The sequence below is a fragment of the Amphiura filiformis genome, unplaced genomic scaffold, assembly GCF_039555335.1.
Source record: "Amphiura filiformis unplaced genomic scaffold, Afil_fr2py scaffold_28, whole genome shotgun sequence".
In the NCBI taxonomy this organism is placed as follows: Eukaryota; Metazoa; Echinodermata; class Ophiuroidea; order Amphilepidida; family Amphiuridae; genus Amphiura; species Amphiura filiformis.
In genome coordinates, this window is record NW_027305492.1 from 685,511 (window position 1) to 700,912 (window position 15,402).

At 41.0% G+C, this 15,402-nt stretch overlaps 1 protein-coding gene across 1 annotated transcript in view; it reads left to right on the plus strand.

Annotated features, from left to right (window-relative positions):
* Positions 1-4,633: 4,633 nt before the first annotated feature.
* The window catches only part of LOC140143768 (BRCA1-associated protein-like), a 78,112-nt gene continuing 67,343 nt past the window's right edge, over positions 4,634-15,402 (plus strand). Inside the window, exons 1-8 of the mRNA XM_072165581.1 lie at positions 4,634-5,195; positions 9,113-9,322; positions 10,471-10,735; positions 10,819-10,931; positions 11,675-11,822; positions 12,970-13,159; positions 13,769-13,882; positions 14,782-14,930. Coding sequence (XP_072021682.1) covers positions 4,634-5,195; positions 9,113-9,322; positions 10,471-10,735; positions 10,819-10,931; positions 11,675-11,822; positions 12,970-13,159; positions 13,769-13,882; positions 14,782-14,930 — 1,751 coding nt within the window. The remainder of the gene's footprint in view (positions 5,196-9,112; positions 9,323-10,470; positions 10,736-10,818; positions 10,932-11,674; positions 11,823-12,969; positions 13,160-13,768; positions 13,883-14,781; positions 14,931-15,402) is intronic.

The following is a 15,402-nucleotide window of genomic DNA, read 5'->3' on the forward strand; positions in this document are numbered from 1 at the left end:
TAAAATACAATTCTTTACGATTTGCTGTATAAATATTTTTCAATACGCATAATTGGCACAAAATTGATAAAAAATAATCCTAACAACTTTAAACAAATATAAAAAAATCCTAGCTTCGGCACCTGTTATTTTCAGCCCGTATCCTATTTTACGCCGCCAACGACACCATAAATATAAACAAAAAAGAAAAATGTCGACGTTGTGTCGAAATCAGTGACAGAGCAGAAAATTGGCTGCATCATTTATTGGAAAGAACATCATTGTTATTTCATTTTTAGGAAAATTGTTTGTCAGCAAGTGTTCTCTATGTGTTGTGTTCGTGATATAGAGGCCTCATGTCCGTTTCTTTGGTGGTTTTGAGGATTGAAGTCCAAGACGATTCTCCAATCCCATTTGCTGTTTTGTATCAATCTGCAGGTAAATTATAATAAAAGTTAAAAACATTTTCCTGGCTGGGATGGGTACAATTTGTTCTACAAGTAATAAATATATATAAGTGGAATGGTAAGAATGTTTTGGAAGGAAGGAAGAGTGAAAGGTAGAATGTTATAACATATTTCACCGAATAAAATTTGTATGATGATTGTTGGCTAGTGCCGTACTAGTATTACTATTAGTATTATACGTCGAACAACTGAATACATGCATAACGTACGGACCATTCTTATTCAATGGGTGCGTCTTGTAAAGAATTCACGTAATTTGATTGGTTTTCGGGTGTATAATATCTCACAATAGTTGATAGTGATATTTGTCAGGTAGCGCCACGCAACGGCGGCACGCTTGTTGCTCCTCAATGATCGCGCGATAATGCGTTCAGCGTAATACACGTGCGAGAACTAAGAACGCGATTCGGCGGCTTAGATGTTCGTGATGGTTTCGCTTCATTTAAAACAACGGGATGTCCTCACAAAAGTAACTTTATTTTTTCTGAAAAAACTGAATAAGAATGAGAATAAAAGATAGGATTTTGTCTTTTGCGGCTTTGCCTATCAATATCGTGTCATAATGGATGGGCTGGCCAATATTTTTATCGTAGTGGATACGGCTGCGCCCGGCATCCACTACTCAAAATATTGGCCAGCCCATCCATTATGACACGATATTGATAGGCAATAAGACAAAATCCTATCATTTATTCTCTAAATATATTTTTGTAAACATTTTAGGCCTATAACAAAATGTATATTTTCGTACAATTGTACAACTATCGTTTCTACCCTATGACCTATAAAAGTTACCTGTTATCAAAGGGAATAAGAAAAAACTGGTCATCGCAAGTATCTTTGATGCTGAAAAGTAACGATATTCACGCAGGGACAGGCCGAAAACCTTACCTCGATCGTAAAATCCAGCCCATGCATGTCATAAATTAATAACTACTACTAGTATTTGTTGTCTTGTCCTGTCTTGTCTTGTTCTTTATTGTGGACTTTAACAATGACCAAGATCTGGAATGATATAATGGTATAATGATATATAACTAACTGTAACATACTATACAATAACGTACAATCCTCTATGCCCCCAAGTCCTTGAGTGTATTATTTTAGGTACCTGGATAATGAGCACATGTATATCAAGGACTGAGAAACAACTTAGCTAAGTATTTACAGTCTTGAGGCGCATGGAACGCCGGACAGAAGGAGCTGCGGAAGGCAGGCTTGGTGGTGTGTATGTTTCCTTTAGACCCGGAGAGTTGTGGGGTAGCAACCGTGACAATGCGCGCTGTGGAAGCCGAGAGTCGCGGGTGGAAGAGGGTGGCGGATCCAGAGACAATGCTGGTCCAGGGGTGTTTGGTGCTGGTTGGGTTGTGGGTGTGTCTGGAGTAGGTGGGGCAGTGTTGTCCTTAGGTGGCATACCTGTAGTCACCTTGTTCGGTCGCTGGGTGCAGATGCTAGGGAGGGTCTGCGAGGTACGACTGGTGGTGTAGGAGGGCAGATGAGATGATGGGGCTGGCAAGACACTGCAGGTGTATACCGCCGCAAGAACTTCCTGTTACGTAAGGTTACTCGGCCAGAGCCATCTACGCTGAACCACATATTGGTCAAACTGACGCACCTCAATGACAATGCCTGTTTTGTCCCATTTGGTTGGGTGAGGGCCGTTTGATTCTGGACTCGTCGTGGTCACCAATAACAAGGGGAGGAAGGTGTCTTGTGTGCTCGGAAAGCCGTTCTGCCATTTTCATGTGTCTGTTATGCAGGGCCTCTTCTCGGGCTGCCAGTGTCTCTCTCCATGTTGGGTGTGGTTCATAGCGACCGGGTGTATGGGAATGAAATCACGTATGGGTCGACCAAACAGACACTGTGCTGGGGAGAGTTTAGTCCCTTTGTCTGGTGTATTTCTGTATTGTAACATTGCCCGTTGAAAGGAGTCAGTGTCTAGGTCTCCATTGGGGTTTGTGTTGTCAGTAAGAAGGCGTTTAACTGTTTTAACTGCAACTTCAGCTCTGCAGTTGCTGTGAGGGTAGGCAACAGATGATACACGGTGCCGGACTCCCCAATTTTTGAGAAAGGTCTTGGTGGCGGTGGATGAGAACTCCGGACCACCATCAGAGGACAGCTCATCACTTATTCCATATGTGACAAATGTACGCCTGAGGCTGGAGATTAGGCCGTTTGATCCATCAGCTGCCCGTGCCACAATTGGCCAATTACTGTAGCGATCCACAATGACCAAGTAATTGTTGCCAGCAAGGTGGAAATAGTCAGCACATATCGACTGAAATGGGTACACTGGTGCAACAGGTGGGGTAGGTGGTGGATTGGGCTGTGATGGGGCCATACGATTACACTGTGAGCATCGTGTGCGCATGTGGTGGATATCGGACGTAATGCCTGGCCAAAAACTGAAGCTTGACGCGAGGTCATGGATGAGATGCCCTGATGAGCTGAGTGGAGGGACTTCAGAACCTCAGGGCGGAGTGATGGGGGATAATAATGCGGTGGTTGTGCATGGCAACGCCATCCAAAGAGTAGAGACCATCTCTCAGGCTGAAGTAATCTTGGAGATCGGGAGGCAACTCATGGCGTGATCCTGGCAGACCATCCTCAATTATTGACAGCAGCTTGGACAATGTCTGATCACTTGTTGTCGCCAGGCGCACATCGTCCCATGTGATAGACTTAAGGGCACTAAGGGAGGTGGACATAGCCGCCACTGCATCAGGCTCATGTGAACATGTGATAGATGTGGGCGTATATGTACGTGCGCATTCAAGCAGAGTGAGGGGGAGGTATGTTGTATCGTGATGCAGTGTAGCAACATAATCTGGGAGGGACATGCCCTTGGACTTGCTGACGGGTGGCGGAGACTCCGTCTGCTGCTCTGTGGCTAACACCTGGAACATGGACTATACGGAATCGATAAGCGGAGTGATTTTTCCTTCAGGTTGCGAAGTCGTGGATTAGGGACATCCTCCAAGCATCTATCACCAAGGACCTTGAGGAGGGGCTTGTGGTCAACTGCAATGATCAGGTTATCGCAACCAAGGGCCTAAATGGCGTGCCTTATCTAATGCGCTCACGACAGCCAAAGCTTCCCTTCTACAGGGTGGTAGCGGGACTCAGCAGGGGTTGTGAAACGGCTACCAACCAGGGTGACTTTCCACCCTGTCTTGCAGCAGAATGGGTCTGGTTTTGTGCATTGACAATGTTTTTGGAGCAACCAAAAGCCAATCCCAGTTTTGCTCCAATCTGTGGCAAGACACGTGGGGCGAGATTTGTCAAAGATCTCGACACCTTTGGAGATTTCCTCTATGATGATCCGCTTTGATTCTTCAAACAGGTCATTGAGTTCCTCCGTCCATGTAAATGGGGTACCTGGGCTAAGTAAGCGGCGGAATGGTAGCATCTTTTCCGCTGAGGCAAAGGCATAAGCTACTTGGTTGACCAGGCTATGCCAGGAGCGGATGTCAGTAATGTTGCGCGGTGTAGGGAACTTCTCAATGGCATCAAAGAGGCTGGGGCAAGGTCTCACTGATGAGGGGGATATTTCAAACCCTGCAAATTCAACAGTGTCTTTGGCAAAGACAAATTTGTCTGGATTAAGGGTGATACCGTTGCGACCACATACATCTAGCCAGCGGACTGCCTGGGAGAAAGACTCTTTAATGTTGTAAGACCACAGCAGTGTGTCATCCACACATTTTGTTTTGTTGGGTATGTCAGTGATGATCTCGTCGTACCGACGAGTATAACCATCACCAGAGGCAAGGTATCCTTGTGGTGCAACACGGTATCTGTACCGGCCCCATGGGGTTATAAATGTAGTGAGGTGTCTATCCTCTTCATGCAGTGGTACGCTTTGATACCCATTCCACGCATCAAACACTGTCTTTTTTGTGCTGTGAGGGACAGATCTTGCCTGAATGAAAGGAGACTGTGTGTGGTGGGTTTCATGAGTTGCGTGCTTGTTAAGGGGCTGAAAGTCAACAGTGCGACGTGGTTTACCATTCTTTTTGGGGCAGATTACCATCCTGTGGCACCATGTCACTGGCTCACCGACAGGAACTGGTTCAATGACACCGAGGCGAACGTCTTGGTCAAGGCCAGCCTTGACATCCTCCCTCCAGTGTAGGGGTACAGGGATAGGGGTGTGATACGCGACTGGCTTGGCAGTGTTGTCAATCATGAGGCGGAGGGGCGGGCCCTGCATCATTGGTAATGGCTGGTGTTCACATGTATTAAAAGTAGACAGGACAAGACAACAAATACTAGTAGTAGTTATTAATGACCAAGACATATTCCAGCTAGCTCAAGTCAAGACCCTCAACGCCTTCAGTATCAAAATGCCAGGCATAGCATGCCCGATCACTTCGTGTGACTACGTCACACCAGAGGACGCCACACCTGAACTCACTATTGCGCTACTCAATCTTCATGGCAAACAACACGACACGCCACCCCAGCCAGGTGGTGCAAAAACTGAAAAGGTTAAACGCCCTACAGTGTCCCTCGGGGGCACATCAGAGGAATGGACATATTTCCTCTCCAGATGGAATGACTACAAAACTGCCACCAAAATAACTGGTGCAAACATTGTAATCCAGCTCCTTGAATGCTGCGATGACCCCCTCCGCAAGGATTTAACACGCACAAATGGGGGCATCACACTCACTGGGAAACCTGAAGAGGATGTCTTGAAAGCCATGAAAACACTCGCTGTTCGTCAAGAAAATATCATGGTTTCACGTGTCCAGCTACATGACATGCGACAAGACAGGAAAAAAAAAAAAAAAAAAAAAAAAATGAAAATGGCGTCTGAAGATCTTGGTCATTAATAACTACTACTAGTATTTGTTGTCTTGTCCTGTCTTGTCTTGTTCTTTATTGTGGACTTTAACAATGACCAAGATCTGGAATGATATAATGGTATAATGATATATAACTAACTGTAACATACTATACAATAACGTACAATCCTCTAATAAATAATTCATTATTGCATTGTGTAAATGTCACTGATTGTGTCCACGTATTGTTATTGCACCTGTTAAAGCAGAAATCATGCTGAATTTATACTCGATCGCTGGATCACCATGTGAATTCGCCTATTAAAAAAAAAACCTCTACGACCAGGTTGTTAAGCATCGAGCACGCTGACTGGCTTAGCATTTATCAAAGTAGTTTTGTAAACGAATCAGGTTTATAGACGTACTTTACTGGCGGGTCACCAGGGGTGCAAATTGTGATTTCTTCCTCAGGAGCAAGGTTTTTAGGCTCAAGATTTCCTCAATCATACCATACATAAAATAGCTTTATTTTGCACTTCAAAAGATGAGAATGTTAACATAGCGTGTATTTTTAGAGCGATTCTATATATGTTAAGTCTTTGAGGCGTCCAGAAAACGTTTCATGATGACAAAGTGCGCAAAAATTTGGTATTTTACACTAGTTTGGGCTCAATTTGGTGGGACAGAGGCTCCTTTCCCTATTCTTTTCCTTTACCCCCCCCCATTTCCTCTTTCATTTGTTGTCAGAGGGTGAGCACAACTTGTTCAGTGCTTTATGGTTCTTTTTAAATTTCCTCAATATTTTCCAGTTCGTCCTTTTCTCACTGCATTAGTATTGATACACTGAATTCCTTCATGACTTTTGTTCCCATAAAATCCTCATTGCCGCCTCTCTATAAAATTTCCTCAGATATGATTGCTGCCTCTGTGTAAATTTCCTCAGATATGTGCCCTGTTTCCACCTGCCTTCACCCAACTTCTTTTCCTGTTACATTACATTGAATACCTCCAGATGGTGATGAATTGTAAATTTCCTCATATGCATTATAACCCATTTCCATATTCTAACACCAACACCTTCCTCTTTTTGCTCTTATTTCTTGAACAATCATGTGAAATTTTGCACAACCAATGTCTTTAATGATTTCCTCTCTTCCATGATCCATTCAGTGGCTTCCACTGCCTCACAGCCCTCCCCAATTAACTTGTTATCTTTTGCTGAAATCTGTTTCCCTCTACGTCATCTTGAACCTCACTCCTCTTATTTTTCTTTCCTCTTTTCCTCCTTCCTCTTCTCTCCCTCCTTTTTCCTCTCTTTCTTTTTTCTTCCCAAGGCATTATTTCCTCAATTTTGACTGTCATTTCCTAGGAGCGGTGCTCCCCGCTCCCGCACAATTTGCATCCCTGCGGGTCACATTAGTTCATACCGTAAACGGCTGTCGCATTCATTTGTTTTAATTACGATTGCGATGAATGGTGTTTGCAACCAATCACAAAACGGGTTACAAATAAATAAGGCGCCCATCGGAAATTTTGTACACGTCCATGTAGTAGCATGGTGCCTGTTGTACGGTCACTCCTAGATTCAACTTCAATAATGTGTGTATTAGGCCTATCCGGGGATGATCCCTGGCCTATCAAAATCTGGAAACTGGAAGTGACAGGTCGATATTAAAATAAACGTTTTTACAGGTCACATTTATGTGAGCACAGTCATCCATATGAGTCATTCCATGCAGGGTTCGGTTTTTGCCGGCAAAAACCTGTTTTTGCCGTTGCCAGTGGCAAAAACTGGTAAAAACTGTTTTTGCCAGTTTTTGCCTGGTTTAAACCGGCAAAAACGGCAATAATATACGTAACTTTTGTTATCAGTGTGTTATTATTTTTTGAGAAAAATGCAAAAATAGTCACGAATTTACCACAGGGGTGTTAGTACCCCCTTAAAACATAACACAGAAAGCTCATAAACAGCAGCACACAACTTTTAATGAATCATTCAACATAATTTTTGTCTCATCAAGTCCTTAAAATGAAAAAGTTTTGAATCTGATATATGCCACATTTTGGTTAAATGCACTTGAGCAATGAAAACGCATGCCTTACCTTTTGTTAATATGTTACAAAGAAGTTTATAATTACAAAATCTGGCATTGTTACACTCAGCCTGACTCAGGAAATATTTTTTGTAACTTAATAATTTGTTTTGAGATGAAAAAAATGAACTATAAATCACTTTTTTAGTTTTTGCCATTTTTGCCGGCAAAAACTGTTTTTGCCAAGCGGTTAAAACCGCGGTTAAAACCACGTTTTTTTCCACCTGCGGCAAAAACCTGCGAACCCTGATTCCATGTCAAATCAACCAATGGGTTGACAGGTCACCCCTCAGATTTTACTGAAAATCATTTCTAGCATACCTCTATGGTAATAATGAACACATGGAAAAAATTAGCGCTCAACTCCAATCGGTTTCGGAGATACGGCTTGTCAAAATTTCACCCAGACCCCCCCCCCCTTTTTTGCTCTCGTGAGTCGCGTCGTTGAATTTGTCGCATTTTGGAACACTCATATTTTGACTTTAGGGAAAGATATTAAGCTGAAAATTGCTACCTAGAGTGACTTTGACCCAAATAAGCAGAATCTGGCCTTAAAAACAGAGTACGAGTGGGGTCTGGAAACTGAACACGGTGAAATATGACAAAATGAATAGGGGTTTTGGGAGACCCATAACTTTTAAAGTGGAAGCACAACACTGTTTTTAAGGCCAGATTCTGCTTATTTGGGTGAAAGTCACTCCAGGTAGCAATTTTCAGCTTATTATCTTTTTCCTAAAGTCAAAATATGAGTGTTCCAAAACGCGACAAATTCAACGACGCGACTCGCGAGAGCAAAAAGGGGGGGTCTGGGTGAAATTTTGACAAGCCGTATCTCCGAAACCGCTTGGAGTTGAGCACTAATTTTTTCCATGTGTTCATTATTGCCATAGAGGTATGCTAGAAATGATTTTCAGCCAAATCTGAGGGGGTGACCTGCCAAGATTTTCAGCAAATTGGTTGATTTGACATGGAATGACTCATATATAAATGCACTTGTTGCCATTTTCAATTTTTCAGTCAGTGATGGTATGATACGACATGATGATGAGTCAATGACGAGCAGGTGCTAAGACCCATTTCAATCACATACATATTATTGGTCAAAATAAGGTCAAGTATAAAGGGGAACTTACTTTTTTTGAAGTGTTTAGGTTGGATTCTATGTAGTTAACAGAAAGTTAACGGAATACTTGCAATAACTACAATTTCAAGACTGTGCAAATATTTAGCGCAGGCACCAGGGGTAGCGTTTTAAGGGGTCTTGGGGTCCAGGACTCTTGATTTGGCACTTGGCAGGTCCCCGTGATTTGGACCCATTAATGTTGTACATCTGTGTAGAATTAGATGCCTGGACCCCTTTATTTGCCAATTTGGACCCCTGGACTCTGCAGGTCACTGCTAACCCTAGCAGGGACCCAGGCTCTTTTTACCCCATGGTTACCAAGTTTTGGTGTGTCCACTGTCCAATATTTTACACTATACAAATTATAGGACCATGCAGGAGCCATCTTTGGGACCAGGAGCTCATTTTAGCTCCTGGTCCAGGCATACTGACTGTGCCATCAATGTCCAAGTCCAACATACAGAAAGTTGTGAATTTGTCATATGCTAATTATTTCCGGCTTTGGTGATTGACCTAGAGTAATGACTCCCATTCTCCATGGTCTCTTAATTTTCATGCTGCAATGTAGTACATTCCAATCCCTAATTTGGATGTAAACTTAAGATTCATGTGTGTTTAATTGTTTTTGGTTTATTTTTGTTTTTTGGGTTTTTTTTTCAGCTTGCACTATCAAAATGTCTGCATCTCAAGACAAACAAGGTGACCAAATCGGTGGAGCAGAGAGTGCTCTTCCTGACAACAATAGTTTTTCAGCTAGTAACAAGATGGAAGAAGACAAAGACCAGAGCTTAGAAGGACAGATTCAGGAACACACTGGACAGAGACAAATGGGAGACATCAGGATTGAGACATTCACCATTAAACACTTAGGTTAGTTTTGGGTCTTTTTATATTCAGTTTTTGGGAGTCAATTGTTTAGAAATGAAAATGCAACTTTAGGTGAGTTGGTCTTTGATTTGACTTCATTGTTGCGTTTGACCCATCAATGCCTCTGATTTCAATAGCTGTCAATCAACTCTGCATGTCTGTCAATAAAGGCTAGCTAAGTCAATTATATGAAACTCTAGTGTTTCGAGTGGTCAAGGGCCCTCTTACTCATCGTAATAATTAGATTTTACTATTTTTAAAGGCAGGATAGCCTACTGTACAACATGGCTGAACTGTGTCCAAATCAAATTGATGTTACGCTGGTCCATATTAATGTGACATTTAGAAAAGACTTAAAACACAAGTTTCTCTGGCCCTCCCTCTCTCGCTTTTTGTCTCCCCCTTTCACTCAGTTCAGCCAGTTTATCTTAATTCTATTCGCTGTATTTCAACCACTCCTCTTCTCCACAATCACTGTTGTTTTTTTTTGCTTTTTTGTTTGTCATCGTTATCATTTTGGATTTTCTTAATTTATCTGTTTATTGCTTGTGATATTTTACCCTGCTATGCAATTTGCAAACTTTAGCAGAAGAGTACTGCGCGCTAAGATTAAAATAAACTGAACAGAACAAATGGAGTCTTTTGGTGACAGAAATGCTGTTGGGAACTTCAGCCTATTGCTCCCTCCTCTACTCGCTCCATTCCTCTCTTCTCCTCTCCTCACCTCTCCTCGCCTCACTTCTCCTCTTTCATCTTGTCCTCTCATAATAAAATACAGAGCACTAAACACAATTTTTAAAACACTATATGTGAACCAGCACAGAAAACTTATTTAAAAATACATTTTAAAAACATCAGTTTATGCACAATATGCATGTACTACTAGTAATGTAACCTTAAGCAAAACATATTTCAGACACATGGCAAATAATGTTGTAGTGAAAATTATTCAAACAAAAATGTTTTCAATTGAGATTTTAAAACTTCCAACCGATGAAGCACCCCGGATTGTCTTTGGGATGTTGTTCCACAATCGGGTGCTGCAACTGTGAATGCCCGATCACTGTACTAATAACAGCTAAATTTAAGTTGGAAATAATTTGAGAAGATTTCATCTAACTGTCGTAATATTGTGTGATTTTGCATCTCAGAGGGTGATGCCAATGAACCAACAGATGAACCAAAACCACTTCAAGACATGCCTGAAGATCAAACAAAAAGCAAGGAAACCATAACCAAGGAAGAAGAGCAAAATTCTTCCAAAGAAACACTATCCAGTAACCATGGTAACAAAGATCCAGTTGTCAAATCAATTAAATCAGAGCCAGAACACCCACACAAAGCCCCAGGGACAAAGTCCAAAAAGATCTATTCTCCCAGTGGCAGCGGGTCAAGTGTGTCATCGAGTGGGAGTCTGTCAGAAAGCCGGAAACATGCCTATAAATCTATCGGCGGAAGAGTATCTGGAAAATCATACGCTGCCATTGTGAGTAACAAAGAAAGAAGAAGCGCCAGTGGGTCCGTCAGCGATTTCACCATTCTGATGGTCCGGGAACATCCGGTAGCACTGGTGGGTTTGTGCAGCAACTTCCATCGGAGTTTGATGAAGAAGGTAAGAAAGATGTGTAGAATAATTAACTTAGCCTTTTAAAGGTCTAACATCGTTGACCAGGCCAACTGGCCAGGTTTGTGTTTTAACCATGGTAACTAAATACCAGCAATTACTAAATGTTTATACTAGGATTTGGGCAGGTAACCTTGTCCTTACATATCACAAAGTTCTTTTACACTAGTACTGGTCAGGACCTTGGCGAGTGGATTATCATGGATTATGTTTTGCCATAAAATGTTGAGCTTGGCTAAAACTTTATGAATAAATCCAGATGTTTAACCTCTTTAATGTTGAAATTATGGCCTAAATTCCAACCTTTTACCTTTTCACTAATAAGTCCAGATTGATTGGTCTTAGGTAGGTCAAATTATATATTTTCTGAATCTTGGTAACCTGTGGAATAGGTTTTAACTAAATTAGAACAATTTTGAGTTTTGACCCCTGTGTAAACTTTGACCCTGAATTTCTCGGAATGCACAAGGGTGGCCACTGGCAACCTGTTATAATCTTATTCAAATACCTGATATCTCAGATGTCAATATTAAAGCAAAACATGTTAGTCATGCCCAAGTTCTATCCGACCAAATGTTTCACAGGTCAAATTAGGACGGACATTTCAAATGGAAAATTTCTAGTGAAGACTTTGCTTATAATGGTTCTGTTTTATCTCTCTGCCCCTTTAATAATTTTTTTTTTCATCTTTGCTTATTCATTTGTTTGTGTGTTTTTAATTATCAAACTAGATACGCCCGGTCCAGCCTGCAGTAGCCCTGCACCACATGATGGAGGTGACAGAGGATCGTTGTCACGGATACCAAACAAACTCTCCTTCTATTCTGGCAATCCCAGTGTTGAGATTACCAAAGGCATTCTCCATCTCTTTAAAGAGAAGTAAGTTTACTCACAGCAGGAAATTTCCATGTCTTTTTTTTTTTTTTGTAATGTTTCATGCTTTTTTGCACTTTGTTTTATCCAGTACACCTAAGTTGTGGATTTAAGCTCTAGACCTGAAGTCTTGGCAGCTGCGTTCATTCAAATGAAATTTGTACGCTCATAACCTCTGTGTAATAAAACGTCCTCTCCAGGGTTAGCGCTGGGTCAAAATTTACGGGGTCCATTGGACCCCTTCAACCCCCATTTCCAAAAATTTCCCCAAATTTTGTTAAGCATTTTTTTGGGTAATGTGATATATGAACACATTAAGAAGAGTACTGAAGACGAACAATAAAGAATTAAAGACACAAGGAGTTATTTTGTGACTGATCATGTTTTGAAAAATTTTGTGACAATAATTACCACATGGCCACCCATGCATGGAAACTGTAACATTTGTTAAGCTTATTACTGGGTAATTTTGTCATTGGGATGGAAATTTACTAGATGATGTGAAACAGTCAAATTTTACTATCTCGCCCGGTAGAGGCAAGTCAGGCAACGTTATGCAATTGCAGTGTTGCAGGCCGAATGTGGTTCAAAATTCGGCACCCTAACTAGTAACTTCTTAAGCTGATTATCATGTGCCCTTTCTAATGCAAATTTTCCTTCAGTAATCAAGAGAAGTTCTACATTTTTGAGTAGAGGAAACTCACAAATTCAGTAGCTGAAGCATTAAAATAATGTGAGGAATCTATGTAATCCTGAAAATCTTGTATAATTTTGGATGATTGTCACGCAGGGGCAGGACACACGATATTTTCGTCTCACCACTGAACTATACACCCATATAAACATTGCTACTTCTATGATCATAGTTGTCTGGCATTAAGTTTTGAGTATGAGATCCATGAACACACGTAATTTGCATAATATAATTTGCATATAACGGAGAATACTGTATTTAGTTTGATGATCAATTGGCGAATTTCAGGGATCTTTCTTGCATTATGAAGACTGACATTGAAATTTATTGCGTCCGGTCGGACGCAGAAGGTTTGATAATTTCAAAATTAATGCGTCCGGCGCTCAAAAAAAGCGTCATGGACGCGAAGACGCGATCTGGCGCGAACCCTGGTCCTCTCTATGTTTTTATTGTTTGCAGTGAGATGACATCGCTAGATCGGGATGAGATCCGCAGCGAGATGCTGTGTATGTTGGCCGTACCTGCGTCCATGACTGTCCATGATTTACTGCAGTTTACTGCTCCTTTGAGCCAAGGAATAGAACTGATGAGGATTATAAGGGACTCCACTCAGAACCAGTACATGGTCCTCATCAAATATAAACAACAGGTATGTTTTTAAACCCAATAACTGATCGCTGCTCCTCTATTTTGGAAGTCAGTAGGTGAATGTCCAATTACAACTGCCTTCAATTGAATTGGGACGAAAATGAGTTTTTTGCTAACTTATCTACATGTATTCAATCATCCAAGGCAGTTAAAAACCTCTGTGTTACCTGTGACAATCTTATAATAAGTCTCATCACATCTACTCTCTTTGTAAAACTTCCTCATACAAAATGTATGTTATCACGCCGTCCGAAGACTGGTCCTATTTCGCCTCTATTATGCTAATGGCCTGCTACTCGTGTGTGTAGCGTTTGAAAGAAGCCCTATCGCAGTGCAATTTGCACCCTAAAATTCACCAGTTACGATACATATGTTGCTTTGTTTTGTTTGTTGTCTTCTGCTTGTTTTTGTTTCTTTTTAAACGCTATTTTGATACTGAAATTTTATCGGTTGTCAATTTCATAAATGATTGTTATTTATTTCTTCAGGCGGATGCTGATGACTTTTGCAATGAGTTCAACAGCAAGGCATTTATTAATTCCACAGGCAACTGAGTGTGCTATCTTACAAGTACAAAATTATTGCTACTATATATTGTTTGTCTTTTCAGGCGGATGCTGATGATTTTTACAATGAGTTCAACGGCAAGCCATTTAACTCTATAGAAAACCCAGTGTGCTATCTAGTCTATGTCTCCAAGGTGGAATGCATGAAGGCAGAAGAGGTAAGAGGTCAATTCAAATGCACATTTGCAGGGACTTGCAAACTTTTTGTAACCATACATGTATGTACGCTATTTCTTATTACAAGTCACACCAAGCATAACCCAAGCAAGAAAAAAAATGTTTTTGAATTTGCAACACCAAATCACCAATTCTGCTATTTTAGTTTTAAATCCATTCATTTGCTATGGAAGACATGACCTTAAGCTCCCACTCAGGGGGTGTAGATTCCGAATGGAGTCACCCATTCAGGTAACCCCATTTGAAATTCACACTCCCTGTGTGGAAGATTCAGGTCATGTCTTCCATAGGGGGTGTATAGATTTCAAGTGAACCTGAAATAGCCCATTAGTTGGCTCTTTCATGGAAAAAGTTAAATTCTTCTGGTCAAAGAACTAATTGTCCCATTATAGAATCATATAAAATTGGGAGCTGATCCTGGCTGTGATGGTTTATTGTGGCTTGTCTAGGTTATGTGCTCCTTAGTTGTGAGTCTGCAAGTTGTAGGTTTAATGGAATGATTTGAGCCACACTGATTAGCGGCAACCTGTTAAAAGCCATCCCAAATATCTGAAAATTTACCATTTTTATGTCCATTTAATTCAGTGGTTTTATGAGGGCAGATTAGTGGCTAGACTTCTGATTGACTGCACCATATCCCACAATGCAAATTTGTTAAGGTGACCTTTAGGCGCAGGATTCAAAATCCCTTTGTATGATGGGATCATCAGGATTTAGATTTCTTGCAGTGTAGAAGGTATATTGTGTTATAACTTTCCCAACCAGTTTGCCTGGTCAACAAAGCTGGCCTAAAAGTGTGCATAAGCCTTGAATGTGGGTTTGGTATAGTGCATTATAAATCACTTAGGTTTTTTTAATACATCACTCTTCTTCTCTGCAGGGTGCCTGCTTACCTGTACCAGGACTAACAGAGCTACCTACCTGTCACATCTGCCTGGAACGGATGGATGAATCTGTTGATGGAATACTCACTATATTATGTAATCACTCTTTCCATGGTAATTGCTTGGATCAGTGGAGCGACACAAGGTGAGCTATAAATTGATTGCTGGAATTCTGGCAAAAGTGAATTTACAACCAGCATTGCTTGGTGGTAAGGCCAATTAGCCTTTTAGAAGTATGGCGTACACAATAGGAGGGCAGTATTCAATATAGGTAAAAGCCGCCAAATTCAAAAGCCTTTAAACCCATTTCATGCAGCGCCATCCTATTGTGTCCACCATACCTCTAAAAGGCTAATTCAAGTGTTTGTTTGTCATCAGCCTAGCGACCGTTACAAAAAGTGGGAAAGAATTTACTGTACGTACAAAGAAATACTAAACCTAATTTTGGAAATTCAAGAAGTTTTTTTGTTCAGAACTTGACATCCTGAGTTATAACAGTTTCTTCACACTTTTAAACTGTGTTTTTAAAAACACATGATTGTAGTGATACAGTAGAGAAAAACAATATCCCAGTTCACATTAGCATATGCATGTTTGGCCTATAATCATAGAAATAA